This window comes from Panthera uncia (assembly GCF_023721935.1).
Source record: "Panthera uncia isolate 11264 chromosome C1 unlocalized genomic scaffold, Puncia_PCG_1.0 HiC_scaffold_3, whole genome shotgun sequence".
NCBI classification, from domain to species: domain Eukaryota; kingdom Metazoa; phylum Chordata; class Mammalia; order Carnivora; family Felidae; genus Panthera; species Panthera uncia.
This window is the reverse complement of record NW_026057584.1, coordinates 88411075-88429454: the sequence shown is the minus strand read 5'-3', so window position 1 is coordinate 88429454 and position 18380 is coordinate 88411075. Positions and strand designations below refer to the sequence as shown.

Below are 18380 nucleotides of genomic sequence, written 5' to 3'. Positions count from 1 at the left end.
GATACTTCTTAGAATTAGAACACCGAGATAAACAGATATGATTTTTGTGTTTAAAAATCTCTCAGTGAATACAATGGTGGTAGATGTAAAACAAGTGAAAACAATATTATGATAAAACTATTTTACTATGGAGGCACAAAAGAGGGAATAATAATTTTACTTAGATGGAAGAAAGCATGAAAGAAATCTCGTGCTCACTGATAGTTCTTTGAAACATAAATCTTATTTTCATAGCCAGCTTAAGATAAGAATAATCTTTATCTTTTTCAGATTTTAGAACAAAGTATAACTAAATTGACGATTTTAATGCTGTAACAGGTCTTAAAGATAATGTAGCCTAATACCTTCATTTTACTGATAAACTGAGACCATATAAGATTATGTGTGTTGTCATAGTCTACTATGATACAGTTGAAACAAGGGCTCAGGTCTCTAGATTTATAAACTAACTTTTTCTCTAAGCAGACCTATGCAGAGTCTTAAGGAAATGAATTCTAGAAACAGATTAATTGGGTTCAAATTTCAGGTCCACATATTACTAGCTATGTGAGTCAGGACACTTTAATTAGCCTACGTGAGCCTGTATTTACTCACATGTTGAAAAGAAAAATAATAATATTAGTTCCCTAATAATTATAGGGAAAAATTTAGAAAACTGATAAGCATGGAGTGTTTAGCAAACATTATTATTATTCATCTGTACTAGATATGTAATATATATCATATAAATGTGTACACTTTCTGTATATTGGTTTTATTTAATAGGTTATTAATAGGTTATTGTGTTTGGTTAATAGGTTAACTGTTGCATCCAGATTGTGTGTATAGTATTACATGATTTTTCTGGATTTTGTGTTATTACATGATTTTTTTATTTAAGTACTTATCAACCAAAAGAGTATATTCTATTGCATGCAAGAAAAGTATAGTTTAACTGTATTCAGGTATAAATGCGTCTTCACAGACACAGGATTTCTCTCTTATGGGTAGCTACCTTCTGATGGCTAAATTTCATTTCCTTTTCCATACTTAAGCCCTATTACTATACTTTTTTTTTTCAAGTTTTTCAATAAGTCTGTACTAGTGTACTGGTATTTTCAACACCTGAAATTCAACTTCTTAAAAACTAGCTGAGTACAAAATTTTTTTAAATAATTAAAGCTGAAAAATGAAAACTTCAGTGAAAGTGTCAAAAGAGGAGTTCTAAATCTCACCCATACAGTAGGTAATGTTTACCCAAGATCACATCTGAAAAACCTCAGCCCCAAATAATATCTACTCTGTAAGTTATAACAAAGTGTGAACATACACAACAATGCCAGCTGTAACCATAACAACAGACTTCTGTGGTTCCTGAGGATGTCTTTTATAGTTTAATGAAATATACTACATTTCTTTAAAACAAATTAAAGTAGAAGTCTGCTCAGTTTTTACTGTTTTCCCCCCAAAATTTAGGGAATATACTCAGAGACAATTCTTCCAACTGCAATTGTTTCTTATTTGAATTATAATTTTTTTATATTCATTTCCTGTATATTTTGACTAAATATAGGAATATAGGTTTAAAAATTGGTAGGGAAAGGATGGTTTAATGTGGCTGTTTATTTTAATAAAATATTTGTTTCCCCACAGAAATCAGAAACTGAGTTTTCATTCCTGATATACCTTTCCTTCCCTTACAACAAAAGTTCCCTTATGACTCTTGTCCTTGAAACATGCAGGTTATTTACATACTGATGTATTGGTTTGGGTAATGATGCAGGTAAAATGTCCCTGTAGCTATAACCCTATTTGCTGTGTACATCCAGTTGCCCATTTATTATTTCCTTTTGCGGTGAATTTAACAACTTCTGTATTAGGCACAAAAAATGATCAAGCCATGGCCCTTTTGCTAAAAGAACTCATTTTCTAGATGGAGAGATAAATATTTATACCAATAATAGTCATATATACACCTGAAATTAATCTAATATTTTATGTCAATTATACCTCAAAAAATAAATTAAAAAAATTTTAAAGTCATATAATGGAATGTGTTCAATATGTGGGGTCTTCTTAGCCAGAACTGGGGAAAGTTTCACATAGGAACAGATATTTTCTGCTCTTGTTGGAAAAACAGAAAGACTAGAGGAAAATAAGAAGGGCATTCTACGAAGAAAGAATGACATAAGGCAAGATACAGAAGCATAAAATGTGTCCTTGCCAAATTTATTTTCACTATCATTACCTACATTGGCAATAATCTCTTCCAATCACAAGTTCTTTAAAGTCCTCTTTGCTTTCCCAGAGAGCTTACTTATTCTTTTGGCCTGAAATACCTCCTGCTCTGAAGGGCACTGCATCACTGGCTAATTCTTACTCCACTAGTTTTATCCAGGAAGGTTCTCTGATTCCAGTTGAGATAAAAACATTTTCTATTTCCCCCGCCCCCCCCATTTTTATAAACTTAAAAAAAACTGCATTGTATTATAATTATTTATTTACCTACCCACTGAACCATGAAACACCTGGAGATAGCACTGTGCCTTTTATTTTTATACTCCTACCTAGAGCACTGCCAGATGTACACTAAATGTTAAAGAAATGTGAGTTGAATAAATGAATGGGTACATTAATTTTCTGTTAACTAGTCATATCACACATTCACTTTATTGTCTATCATAATGGTCTTTTGCTATGTGATTACCTGAAATAACTTGTTAATCATCCAAAAAGATATAATAATGCTCAGTATGGCTTTAATATTATATTTTCTATTCTACTTTAAAATGTGTATGTGTGTGTGTATTTTTTTCTGCATAAACAACTCTTATAAATATTGATGTAAATAATATTAATTGCCCCAAACTTATGATAAATTAAAACAGTAATTCTCAAACTAAACCAGACAACAGAATGATTAGGATAATTGGATCTCAGCTGAATTTCAATATAACAATCAGGAAGATGATTGATCTGTCTACTTGTATCTTCTTTACCATTCTTACTTAGTAACTACCATATCCAAATTGATATTGTGACCATTGGGATACTATTATTTAAAAAATATAATATTTTTAATATAATAAATATTTTAAATATTATTTTAAATATTATTTTAAATATTTTAAATATTTTAAATATTTTTAATAGTTTTAATATATTTTAAATATTTAAAATATAAAAATATTTTAAATATTATTTTAAATATTAAAAATATTTTAAATAATAAATATTTATTTATTATTGAGAGAGACAGAGAGAGAGAGAGAGAGAGAGAGAGAGAGAGAGCAAGCAGGAATGGGGGAGGGGCAGAAAGAGAGGAAGACACAGAATCCAAAGCAGGCTCCAGGCTTTGAGGTGTCAGCACAGAGCCTGACACAGGGCTTGAATTCACAGACCTCACGATCATGCGTTACTTCATTACATTAGTCCAGTGATCTTTACTCTCCTTTAAACAAATCCTTGCCTTATTCCTCACTAAATATCAGGACAGAAATCACATTTCTCCAGGAAACAGCGGCCAGTAGTATTGGCAAATTCAAAACATGCATAAATTGCAATGTTATTCTGATGTGGAAAGGTACAAGGGGATTTTTATTACATAATATTACAATATAAGTTGATATATTTTGAAGAAGAATTACACAATATTTTAGACAGTTATGGAAACTTCACCCTGAAGCTAGTCTCATAAAAACTAAAATCCAAGTTGTCCTATTGTCTCACTCTGGGGAATGAGAAAAACAGAATGAACAAAAAGGTGTCATTAAATTTTACGTGTTAAAATAGGTAGCTTTAATTGTTTCATAAGAAGATACCATTTTTATCTGTTTCTTTTTGTTATAATGTGGCATATCCATATCATAATAAAATATTATCCAAAATTGAAATCAATGGAGTCTTTCATAACATTTACAATAATTTAGTACTTCACCGTTTTGACTGACACTTTTGATGGATGGGTTTATGTTAACGACAACTTAAGGCTGCCTTTGGTTTACAGGGTAATAATACCTGTAACTGGGAGAAATAAAACTTAAAGCTAGACTCAGCTATGTTCACTAGGCTAGGACATTTTTGTTTTATAACAAGTAAATTCCCCAAACCTTTATGACCTACAGGTAATGTTTGTTTAATATGAAGCATCCTAAAGAGTATGAAAGGAAAAACTAAGTCAGCCATACTGATTTTGAAGAAAAAGGCAATGTTTTGAACATGCTAAAATAAATATCTTCTGATAAAATATTGAAGGAATTAAAGTATTCACATTCTTATGAATGAATGATGATAATAGTCAAACTTATTACATCTGGTCATTATTTCCTGAAACATATTAAAAACAGACTCTCTTGTGATTCTGTTTCGATTAAAATGGAATTGACATTCTTTTGAATTTTCTGTTGCTATGGAAAAGAAAATACTTTAAGAGTTAAAAAGTGGTACATAATTATACAGCAAAAAGTTAAAAGTTGCACATTACCTTGGAAACAGGAGAGTATCTACAGTACAAGGCTTCTCCTATTAGGTACTGCTTCTACCCAAAGTGTTTAAACTTAAGATATAAAATATACTTTGATATGATCACATTGCCAAAATGAATATAAAGGACCAAAAAACATAGATACAACCTATTAGCAAGAAGCAATGTCTAATTGTTGAATATGTTATGATACAAGCAGTGATTTCATGAAAGTATTAAGTAAAATTAATTTATATAGCAGAAAATTTAGAGCACTACAGTTATAACACTTGTTACTGTGAATGTGTCCTATTTTTAAAAATAAAATTTTCTCTACATTTGCTATTTTAACAGGCATGTTGAGTAGGTTGAACTTCTACAGAGATCATTTTGGAGTATATAATCACTCTAAATTATAGTGCAAAAAAAGAAAAAAAAGGAAAGGCATGCCTTCTCTAACTACCAAAAAAACATAATTAAAAGTGAATGATAATGGTCATAATCCATAAAACTTTAGCAGGCATACACCTAACTTTGACACCTAAGCTCTGACACCTTAATGTGTGTTCATCCCTCACCTGGAATCTCCAGCTTGCTGGCTTTAATCCTTACAATGACTTGCTCTCCTTTCTCACAATGAAATGCAACTGACACACAGCTCCAGTATGAATCGTTCTCAATATTTCCACTATACCATCCTTTTTGAGTGCACAGATAATGCACCTGGTTACTTATTATCCATGGATACTACTTATGTGTCTTGCCCTAAAGTGGTACAGGAATTACATCATCCATATTTGGACTACCACAGTCGTTGCCTTTGCTCCAACACTTAAAGGCAATAAATTTGAGAAATCTGTATGTTTTAATTTCTGATATATTTAGATTACTTAGAAAAATAGTTGTTTAAAACTTTTAAAAATACCTGCTGTTAAATCTCATCATTTCAAATGTTTTTCTTTCTCACTGTGAGAGTCACATTTCTATTTTTGACTTCTCAATAAGAATGTCTACACATTACATTTTATATTGGTTTTCATGTTAAAACCTACAGAATGAGATTTACCACACTGAATGTAACCCACAGTTTCAATCTTTAATTTAAGATTCTCAATGTTACAAACCCAGCTCGAGGATCTAAAGACAGGTCCCTGGGGAACTTCAGCTTTTTGCTAACGAGTATAGTAGGGTACAAGCCATTGAGCTTGGATACTTCAATGATCCTTTTTTCTGTGTCAGACCAATAGAGGTTTTTTCCAATCCAATCGACAGCAAGTGCGTTGGGAACAGCTGTGTTATGCACTACCTAACAAAATAAGAATTTAAAAGGTTAACAATGTAAATACCTACAATAAGCACCGAGTAATTGCTTCTTGATTTTTACAGAGATTATAGAATTCTATTTAAACATTAGAAACGGAATTTAGATAAGCATAAGACATAGAACAAATTTACCCTAATAAAATTACTTGTTTGTGATGTGAGAAATTACCTAATATGTAATCAGTCCCTGAAAATTACATATGGATTTAAGAAGTAAACACCAAAATAAAAAACTGTTGGACAGTTGCAGAGTTGCACATTTTTGTTATACTTGTCTTCTAAAAATTAGGGGCAAAACTATCACATACAGATACATACACACAGAATTATTGATGTTATTAACCTTTAACAGATTTTGGGGAGATACCAATAGCATTCTCCACTCTCCCAACTGGTTATGCTCTATTTAAATTATCTACAACAAGACAGGAAATGTACATTTGAGAACATACACTATTTTAACCTAACCAAAGGAAGTAAAATTCATACAACTGCTGTGCTTGATTCTAACCCATTACAATATCAACTATAATAAGAACATAAGCTTTGTATGTACAAATATGATGCATATAAAATAACTCAAGATTCTTGGTCTATATGATTACTATTTCTGAGTCCTCAGTTTTTTCAGGATTCTGTGAAATGAGAAACTGAAAGTTGGGGCTGTACAGAAGCCAATGGTCATATAATTAGAGGAAATAAAACAATAATGAAAGTTTATACTTATCCTTTCACTAATGTTATCAATAGTGAAGATATCTAAATCTATATCTAGATCTTTTATGTCTTGCCCTAAAGTGGTACAGGAATTATATCATCCATATTTGGACTACCACAGTCGTTGCCTTTGCTCCAACACTTAAAGGCAATAAATTTGAGAAATGTGTATGTTTTTAATTTCTGATATAGATATAGATATAGATATATACACATATACATATGACAACATGGTCATTTTCAGCAACCAATGGTATCGATCTACTGTATTGAATTGCAAGACATCTTTTCTTCTTTCTCCCATATTCCAATTTTACAAATTTGGCATGGCTGAAAATTTACATTGTCATCCGTGAATTAGTGAATTAGAAAATCACTAATAAGAAAATCAGTGAATTAGTAATCCCAATAGGAAAAAAAGATTCATTTGTTACCCTATATTATGACATTATTTAAAGTAGTAATAGGTTAGTGGTGGCAAGATATTAGTTAATCCTTTAAAATATTAAAGTATATTCAAAACATATAAAGGTAATTAAAATTTTAAATGTCTTATAAAAATATGATCAAGCTTGGGTAATGTTAGTTTTATAGTTTTTATATACATTTTCAAAGAATTAAAAAAGAAAAATCCATTTCCTTATCTATGCCACATACTGATATTTATAAACTATCAGTTTATATATAAATACATAAATAAAGTTTATACATAAATACAGTCATTACAAATCACCTGAGCCCAACCTAATGGTTGCTCTGGCACTGCATATACACATTTTAAGATTTTATTAATATTTTTGAAATTGATTGCTCCCAATAAAATTTCTGTATGATATTATAGATGGTTACAAAAAAGTTAAGGCAATTGATGGGTTCTATAATACTTGAATTGAAGTGTCTTTATAATATATTTTACTGCATATATACAGTGAAAATAATTTTATTTTAAAACTCAACATAACACAGAAAAGGAGCCAAGTAGCTCATATCTAGAATGTGATATGTATTTAATTATGATACTGTCTAATCAGAACATTCATGATTTTTATAAAAATGCATTCAATTATTTCCAATATAGGAGGTTAATTTTAATAGCGCTGTAATTTCAATCTACAGTCTAGTAATTAATTTTTTTCAATCATAAATTCTCAGACTCCACTTTCCCCTTTTATATGTCAATACAATTGAAACTCAGGCACTAATCATTCAAGCCAAAAGCATCCCTCACAATTTCTAGGGCTGTGAATAAGGTTCCGAATGTTATTTAGTCAGTTTTATTTTTATCTTATTGCAAGTAACAGTGTTATAATGAAACATACGGATTAAAAAGCCTCATATTTCATATTTAAAGTATGTATTAACTTGCACTGTACAAATGTGAAATTCAAACCAACCTAATGCATTTTATGATTTGTATCATTACCATCAAATAACATTTTCTATTCAAGTCAGCTATACCAATAAAATATTCAATAATCCCATCATTGTAACATCTAGTTACCTTAATATCACTTCCATTTAAACACATTCTATTTATGCGGCTGCCATTGGGTCGGCTAGAATCAATCCAATAGATGAATTCTTCTCTGTAATCAAAGTCTATAGCAATAACATTGTTTAATCCCTAAAAATAAAAAAAGATATGTTTGAACAATAGTTAATAGAAATTATTTTTAAATGTCTTAGGAGTTTGTAAGAATCACTATCTCCCTTTGAACCTAGACAGTTATAGTCATGACAATGAATAGCATTTGTGACCAATTCTTTTTAAAAGCATCTTATCTTTACATTTCTCTATACCACACATTTAAGATGTTGTAAAATTTATTTGAAAATATTTTCCAAGTAGGTTTCAAAATTTTTGGAATGCTTATAAAGATTAGCCCCTGTAGTGGGTTAAAAAAAAAAAAAAAAAAAAACTTTCATTTTACTATATATATATATATATATATAGTAAAATGAAAGACTCTCACTTTAGGTTAATGTTAAATAAATCTGAATTTAATGTCATTATTGTATGTTCTGTAGAGTAACCAGAAAAGAGCATACACCTAAATTTGCAACAGAAGATCACAGAAGATTTAAGATGAGCTTCAGATAGTCATCTGATGAAAGTCAGAAAAGAAGGTTTAGAAACCAATTTGTCCAAAATATTTTTTGTCAACAACATAAATTAGCTGCCTTGTTGTTGTTGTTGTGGTTGTGGTTGTTGGGTTTTTTTCTTCTTGAGACCCTCTAGCCAACATAGTGCCATATTAGAATTTACAAGTTATAACCTTAGGTGAGTATTTGACCAAAGAGGAACTGAGTAGCCAACATGTTTTTATCGTACATGGATATATGAGGATATGCCTGCCTTCAGACTCTTGGTTATGCATTTTTTTAACAAGTAACAAAACTTAACATGAATTCAACTGATGGATTTCTGGATGCCCCAGTTTTTTGGTTTGATAGTTGTGCCTTTTGACTGATTTAACAATTGTACATCAGGATCCGGGAATCTTCTTAGGTGCTGAATAATTCAAATAATTGCTGAGGGGTTAATTTAATTCTGACCTTTTGTTAAGGCTCATATATTACTACCCTGATGGACTAACAAAACTTGGATCAGGATTTCCATTGTGTTAACTCATTTTAAGGCTTGGATAGTCTATTAATTTATAAATATTATATATTAAAAATATATGATGGAGGGGAAGTGGGTGGGGGATGGGCTAAATAAGTGATGGATATTAAGGAGGGCACCTGTGTTGAGCACTGTGTATTATACACAAGTGATAAATCACTAAATTCTACCAAATTTTGATTTCTGCCAAAATCAAAATTATGCTATATGTTAACTAGCTAGAATTTAATAAAAAATTGAAAAAAATTGACACTATAGACACTTGGCAAAGCCCTAAGAGATCATTGCCATATCTTTATATCTGTTGTAAAATTATATGTATATATTTATCCTAAAATTGTGATTAAGTCTCAAATTGTTTTGGGGGTCATTTATGAGTAGCTGTAGTCCTATAGGTTAAGGAATAGCACCCTGAGGGAGATGCGCTGTTTGGTTTGGGGAGGAGGGAAAGGAAAGATGATAATTACCACATCTGAATTCAGCTTCCAGATACATTTCCCAAATTTAGAATTAGATAATGACACTGCATTAGATTTATATAGTCTTTCTTAAGACTCAGGCCCAGGCTACATTATTACTGTTCATAATTTTCTTTCTTTCCAATGATCTACAAGACTAACGATGGCCTAGTTATAGAAGCAATTCAGAAAAGGTTCTGGCAAATGCTGATTTTTTTTTTTCTTCTCACAGCAGGGCCAAAGTCTAGTGGTCATGGCATTAAAATCACAGGTTCACATCTTATGCTTAGCTATGTATTTGGCTTAACATGAGCAATCTCTTTCCTTTGCCCGAGATTATAAAGTTAATCTGAAATGGGCTAACTCCTTGGAAATTGGATTCCTTTGGCCATAAATAAGAGACAAAAGTAAACACGATTCTGTAAATTTCTCACTAAGCCCAGATGAATGAACACAAGTATACTTCTTCCTGACATTACTAATAAAAAATAACTGCTTAAAAAATTCAGTCACAGATTCAAAAGATTTGTTAAATATTAATTCACAAGCTAAAACTTGGAGGATTCCCCTTAATTAAATGCACTTCAGCATGCATATCTAGGAAGTTGTCCATGCAAAATCAAAGTTTTAAAATATAAATTGAGTATTGGGGCGCCTGGGTGGCTCAGTTGGTTGAGTGTCCAACTTTGGCTCAGGTCATGATCTCACAGTTTGTGAATTCCAGCCCCACGTCGGGCTGTATGCTGACAGCTCAGAGCCTGGAGCTTGCTTCGGGTACTGCGTCTCCCGCTCTCTCTGCTCCTCCCCTACTCGCACTCTGTATGTCTCTCTCTCTCAAAAATAAGTAAACATTAAAATAAAAATTAAAAAATAAAATAAAATATAAATTGAGTATAGCCCAAGTTTTGTAGAAAGTTTAATAAATGCACTTCAATAGAGTTTGTAATATCCTTTCTGTTCAAGTGTTTTTAACACCAGAGGAATATGGTAAGTGGGTTAGGGTTCTGTGATGGCCTGCAATTCAGATGGATGAATTGGAGTTTTACAGAGAAAAGGTAGACAGAATCTTGTCACTAACTTTAGGAAAGATTTACCCAGTCATGGCAGAATTATCCTATTCCTTTTTTTACAATAATCAATTTATATAATGAAAATTCAATTCCAAATTTAGCAATTCAACTATAATTAAATGAAAGCTATAAATGCAGAGGAACTGAAGCTCTGAATTCTGACATATCTATCTAAGCTGGTCATTTTTCTACAGCTTTACCCTTTAATCCCCACAGAAAACTTTGCAATTCTCTCTTCTCAGAATCATATGCAAGGAACATTAAAAAAGTCAAGGGCATGGGCAAACTAATGTCTAAACACTAAAGCCATTTCAGTGGTTTCAGAGCTGAAAATTGGTTTCATCAAAATCCTATTTGCTTCTTTCATTTCTATAGCTGAAGATCTGCACCCTTTGGTTCAAGATGATTAATTTAGGAAATTGTGTTTTGTTTCTCTACACAATTTTACTGGAATAAAAGCCACTGCAGAGATTGAAGTGGATAGCATTGGAAAGCTACTTGAGAAATGCACTTAAATTAATAAAATTAATATTTGATTAATGCATTTAATTTCTAACATCCATGTTATTAAAGTATAAGTACATTTTCTTTATGTATGTGGTGTATGGATTTAAATTATAGCCGGCCTACCTAAAACTACATTTTAGAATACATAGGGTAAAAAAAAAAAAATCTACGACCTGTTAAAATTTTTCACTGTAAAGCTTCATGAGATTGTATGGACTACAACAAAGAGAATCAAATTCAAGATATTAGGGTAAATCGTTCTTCCTAATAACCTACACACACACACACACACACACACACACACACACACACACAATCCTCTCACATTTAAGACAAGGATGTTTTTTCACTTATTTTCACTGAGAGAAAATATGGAGATATAATTACTTCCGTTTTCTACTTCATTCTGCACATGTAGACAGAAATCTCTGAGGAAAAAAAATGTTTCTACTGCCTAGAACTCCTTGAAAATTTCTATAATGCTGTAATGAAATGCAGTTAAAAATATCTTTCCTGACAGAAATGATATATTCCAAACAGACTGCAGGCAAAACTGGATGTAAGGCTTGTCTCTAGTTTTTTGGGTATCTATTTCCTTACTCAGTGGTCACATTAATAAATGCTTTCAAAAGACAGATGTTCAGAGTCCTTATGAGCATCCTCATCTTTCTCACTCCCTTTTCATTTTCATAAACACTACACTAAGAAAACTATCTGGAAGTCATCCCCACTTAGGTACTAGTGATGGCAATGGTCAAAAAGATACCACGAGGAAAAAATTGCTATCTGAAAGTGTGCATTAAAGTGGTTTGGGTATATGAAATACTTAAATGATGCATACAGGAAAAAATCATTTTGCTCCATTAAGAACAATCTCTGATAACATATTAGCTATGAAAACAACAAAAGGGATACCAGTAGAAATGTCCTGAGTCACAGGATTGGAAAATAAAGCAAGGGGATGTCACTGAAGCTCTGTAATAGTCTTCCGTGAAGTCAATAAATATTGTTGCTATTTTAGTTATTAGTTCAACTGAGCTTATAAACAGACTGTCCTAAAGAGAGAACTTTTTCCCTCTATGATAGCAGAGTCTAAAAGGAAGAAATCGTAAACAAATACACAAAAACAACCTAGTAAAAAGAAAATAAGCCTGTTCCTTTTGCAGGGGCCATACAAGGACTGGCACATCTAACTTGGAAGGTATAGAGAGGCTTAGAGGGGGTATGGAGACCAACTCCAAAAGAAAAAGATAATTTTCAACATTTGCTAATTTTGTTATAAGCTTAAAATTAGACTGCGTGGAAGAAAAGAATTAAGTTAAATAATATAGAAAAACATTTGGGCAGCAAACACTTTTCCATTTTAGCATAGTTATAAATACTAAAACTTTTTCTCTGGAATTATTTCTCTTATATTATTCATCTCTTAAAGAGATAGCTGTCTAATTCTTATATTTTAAATAGATTTCTGTTTAGTCTCTATAAACAACATGGAAATATTTTTATATTTCCCAATCTCTGTAGGGTTCACCATTAGAGAGAGGCAGTGTGATACAGTGAATGTCGGTGGCACACTCCAATCTCAAGAACAAAAATCTAAACCTCACAGACATTCATGAATGAGGAGACATGTTGTAAGCACACAGGAAGTCTGAGGACTCCTGTGAATTGGAGAGCATGGCCTCTATATCAAAGTGTCAACTGCCATACAATTTGGATTGTGGACATTCAAGGATGTGAGCTCAGCATTGCTATGTCTTTCTATTTATTTTCATGAGTAGCCAGAAATCTGGATTTTCAAGTGAAATTTTCATTTTCAATCTGTGGCTTAGAGGAAAACTGGAAAATCTAACTGTCAGGAAAAGTCAATATCACAGTTTCTAATGAATATTTGTACTTAAAATGAGACTCATAAGAAAAATGATTGAAACTGACAAGAGCAATAGAGGAACCCATCAATAGGTGGCAAAAATAGTTCAGGTATTCTTTATGTTGCTAAAAATCACCACATGAATGGCCTTCTTTGTCTATGCATAATGCTGGCTTAACCACACTACAAGAACAAGAAATATCCTTATTTTTGGCACACTTGTTGTAGACAGTGCTTTCACATATTTATGTCACTACTGTACAGTCTGGGGCAAAAAGACATTTGCAGCAGAACAGATACAAACTGAATCTTGCCAAAGAAGCTATTTCTCCTGACAACCAAAAATATGCTATAACTAACTGCATGTGATTTCTCTAGTCCATGTAGTAATCACTGTAGTTTTAATGATTTGATTTTATGCTATTTCCACTGCAGACCGGGAGAAATAAAAAGTTGAGGTGAGCAATTCAGTTTTCTATCCTATCATAAAATGGAAACCATAACTTTCATCTTAAATAACATATATAAATAAACCCTGACAATAGGACTCAAACATCAAAACAGATCAACTCAGATTCTCTTGAAGTGGACAGGTTGAGGATAAAGACGGCAGAACTAAAGATATGTGCCTTAGAACCTTTGAATCATGGCTCGATTACAATTATACTTTCACCCCCTTATTAATTCTAAATTTGAAAGGCTAGAGATCGTCAGTCCTGTTTTATTTCTTAGTTCTATGAATTAAAACTTAAAATTCTGGAAAAGGTATTAATTTTTAAAATTCCAAGGGGGAAATACAAAATACTTTAAAAGATAATTTTATGCTTTCTCTAATCTAGCGATTCTTGCGACAGTTTTTCCCTTCCATTAATTCTATCTTATATTTTTTACATTCTTAGATATGGTGTGATGTAACGTGTTTGGAACACCCCTTTGACAATTCAAGCAAAATAAAATTTAGCGTAATCTCCTATACAAACATACATGTATCCATGAGCAAGTGCTTCATAAATTCTAATTGTGAGATATTTCTACAGTTCTAATGCATATCTGGAGTACCCATATTAAATATGAAATCATCATGAGAATATCATACCTGTTTTAAGAGTGTGTAGTTGGAGCCATCAGTGCTAATTTTCCTTATTTCATGATGATCAGCAAGAATTAGAAAAGGTTCTTCATCTAAACACCAAGACAAAAAAAAAAAAAAACAGAATTAGAATTTTATATGTATGGCTTTCAACTTCACTTAGTTTCAACTTTAAATTTCTATAAATTTAAATGTAGTGTTCTATAGTAGATTAATGGTTAAAAAATTCACACTGAATATCTCAATATCTCAATTTACAGTAAAATGAAAAAATAGCAGATACGCAGGTAGTATAGAAAATCTAGATAATTCTAAATGCATCCCTCTCTTTCCCTCAGTTTTTGTGAACAGCAGGTTATCTAATTTATTTGCAACTGGCGGAAAATATCTGGTGTCATAATCTGATTTTTTAAAATGAATTTTGGGAAAGAATAAGCTACACATATCTTAGAATACTACAGTACAGCTAAACATTCATATAATCAGAAAATTCTTTCTTGATAATCAAATAACCAGCTTATACTGTCAGAATGACTTTGGTGAAAATCAAGAGTGTCATTGCCTACGCATATTTCTTTTATCTGCCTGGAGACTTCTCTTAAATAACTTCTGAATTCCAGGTTCTATAATTTTTGTTAATCAATTTCACCTTTCCTCATAATCCTGCTTTTTAATTCTTTTAATGATCTTTATTTCCTTCTTTTAGTTGTTCCAATATATTTTAGTATTTCATTTGTTCTCGAATCTAAGAAAAATAATAATAGGAATCTGACCATGCTCCAAATATAAACCTTTAAAGTGGTTTCATTTTATAATATTTTTGGAAACAAAATGGATTTTTAAAAATATTCAGAAAGTTTCATATACAACATGTTTATTTGAATACATATCTGAATAATTTAAATTCAAATTGACCACATTCTTGATTGTTATAATCCTAGAGCAATTCAATTAAAGTTTTGTTCAAACTCTTTATAAATAGCTTTGTTTCTAAGATGCAGTCATATGCTTAGTTGCCTGGTAAGCAAATTTAATTTCAGTAGAAACTACAAAAGAAAAAAAAAGAAAGAAAAAAGAAGAAGAAAAAAACAATGAAGAAGACAGTAGTCACTTTATGTAATTTAATATGGATTTTATTGGAAATCATTTACTGTTATAGAGCTATTGTCATGTTTGTTTACTTTATATTAAAAACTACTACTTTCCTCTTCTTATAATTTAGTTTCATAGTAAGTATATAATTAATAAGGTAGTGTATTATTTTTTATCATACTTTATGTCAGGGATTAGAAATGTGTATCACAGGGGTGCCTGGGTGGCTATGTCGGTTGGGTGGCTGACTACAGCTCAGGTCATGATCTCACGGTCTGTGAGTTCGAGCCCCGCATTGGGCTCTGTGGTGACAGGTCAGAGCCTGGAGCCTGCTTCCGATTCTGTTGTCTCCCTCTCTCTCTGCCCCTTCCAGGCTTGCTCTCTCTCTCTCTCTCTCAAAAATAATAAACATTAAAAAAAATTAAAAAAAAAAAGAAATGTGTATCACACATACCAGACATCTCCTTCTATGAGCAAGGACAGCATCCCCAATCAATCATTCAGTCTTTGTGTTGATGCTAAACTGAGACTCAGAACCCTACTCAAGAGAGTCAGTCTGAGGTTGAAGGGATCTTGTCATCCCTTGTCAACTATATGTATAAATATAAAATTAGTCAGTCATGGTCTACCTTTTTTTAAAATGTTCATTTATTTGGGAAAGAGTACAAACAAGGGAGGGGCAGAAAAGAGAGGGGAGATAGAGAATCCCAAGCAGGCTCCATGCTGTCATCATGGAACCTCACACCAGGCTCGATCTCATGAACTGTGAGATCATATCCTGAGCTGAGATCAAGAGTCCAATGCTTAACCAACCTAACCACCCAGGTACCTCAGTCATGGTCTACCTTAATACTTAGGTAGTTCTGTTCTTTACTACTTAAATGTAATAACTGAAATTATAAAATTCCTCAAAGAAAACATCAACAAAAGTCTCCTTTAAGGTCATGGTAATGATTTTTTTAGATATTACAGAAAAAACACAAGCAATAAAGGCAAAAATAAGCAGAACTATATCAAAGTAAAAGGTTTCTTTCTGTGCGGCAAAAGAAACAATCAACACAATTAAAAGGCAACATATGGAATGGGAGAAAATATTTGTAATTTATATATCTGATAACAGGTTACATTGAAAATATATAAAGAAATCACATACAAATCAATAACAAAAACCAAAAATAAATTGATTTAAAAATGGGCAGAGGAACTGAATAGACATTTTTCCAAAGAAGACATACAAATGACCAACAAGTACATCAAAAAATGTTCAACATCAACAATAATCAGGGAAACGCAAATTAAAATCAGTGAGATATCACCTTACATCTGTTAGAATATCTATCATCAAAAACACCAGAGATAACAAGTGTTGACAAGGATTTGAGAAAAGGAAAACTTTGTTCATTGTCGGTAGGAATGTATATACAGTATGAAAACCAGTATGGAGGTTCCTTAAAAGATTAAAAATAGAACCAACATATGAACCAGCAATCTTGCTTCTGGGTATTTATCCAAAGGAAATAAAAACATGATGAGAAAGATAGATATCTTCACTCCCATGTTTATGACAGCTTTATTCACAACAGCCAAGATATGGAAATAACCTAAATGTCCATCAATGGATGAATAAAGAAGATGTGACGTACATACACATATATATAAGTATATGTATATGTATCTGTGTTTACATGCATGTGTCAATTTATATGTATGTATTTACACATATGTATATTTTATAGTATATAATATATATGCATATTATATGTTTTATATATTATGTACATATATAATATATTATACATTATACACACATATACACACACAATGGAATATTATTCAGCCATGAGAAATAATGAAATTCTGCCATTTACAACAACATGGATGGTCCTTGAGAACATTATACTAAGTGAAGTAAGTCAGAGAAGGATGAATACTATGTGATTATCACCTATATGTAGAATATCAAAAAAGTCAAACTCATAGAAACAGACAGAAGAATGGTGGTTGCCAGGTACGAGGGGTGAGAGAAATGGGGAGATGTTGGTTAAAGAATACAAACTTCCAGTAAGAAGACAAATAAATTCTGAGGATCTAAGGCACAGCATGGTGATTTTAGGTAAAATACTACATACTTGAAAGTTGCTAAGAGAGCAGAGCTTAAATGTTATCACCACAAGAAAGAAATGGTAATTAGGTGAAGTGACAGAGGGATTCCTAACACTATGGTGGCACTCATGTTGCAATATCTAAAGTGTATCATGTGTAGACATGTTACACAGCCATATGTCACACAGCTATATGTTACACAGCTGTATGTCAACTATACTTCAATAAAGTTGGAAAAAATCGATCTTCTCTTTAGCAAAAGAATTATGCTTCAGGAACACATTTTTGTATCATTATTAGTTTCTAATTATTGCTGCTAATGAGAAACAACTACAGCATGGACACATGATATAATGAGACAAAAAATGTAATCATCAGCATTCATCTCCTTCATACCCTCCTTTCTGAAAAGTTTAAAGTAACAAAAACATTGACCGGTTTTGTGATTTTCTTTTTTCTTATTTCATGTGGCTGAATGCATGATGTAGCAAGTAGGTTTGCAAATAAAACAACAGGCTTCAAATAATATACAAATTGATTCAGTGAGGAATACTCCAAGAATAAGTAAAAGTGAAATAAAACAAACACACAAAAAAACTGAAAGGGTTTTTTTTTTTGTTTGTTTCTCTATAATGTGCAAAGGGTTAACCAGTTGAGAAACTAATTTTAAGAATTCCTAGGGGCGCCTGGGTGGCTCAGTCAGTTGAGCATCACACTTCGGCTCAGGTCATGATCTCGCGGTTCATGAGTTTCAGTCCTGCGTCGGGCTCTGTGCTGACAGCTCAGAGCCTGGAGCCTGCTTCAGATTCTGTCTCCCTCTCCCTCTGCCCTGTCCTTCCCCTGCTCACGCTCTGTCTCTCTCTGTCTCTCAATAATAAATAAACGTTTAAAAAAAAAAAAAAAAAAAAAAGAATTCCTGATGCCTGAGGGGCCAGGAGTTTGAGCACCCCCTTGTCTTTCTCTGACTGACTTACTTTGCTTAGCATAATATACTCTACGCCGTCATAGAAATGTGACATACATATACATAAGAAGCTAGGAATGCTGTTTGATTCACAGAAAGTGAGGGGGTAGAGATAATAT

At 32.0% G+C, this 18380-nt stretch overlaps 1 protein-coding gene across 1 annotated transcript in view; it reads right to left on the bottom strand.

Moving 5' to 3' along the window:
- LRP1B (LDL receptor related protein 1B) overlaps positions 1-18380 on the bottom strand; it is a 1876868-nt gene that overhangs the window by 240496 nt on the left and 1617992 nt on the right. The window contains exons 57-59 of the mRNA XM_049615676.1: positions 14109-14194; positions 7983-8105; positions 5566-5747 (exon numbers count right to left, since the gene is read on the bottom strand). Of these exons, the coding sequence (XP_049471633.1) occupies positions 5566-5747; positions 7983-8105; positions 14109-14194 (391 nt within the window). The remainder of the gene's footprint in view (positions 1-5565; positions 5748-7982; positions 8106-14108; positions 14195-18380) is intronic.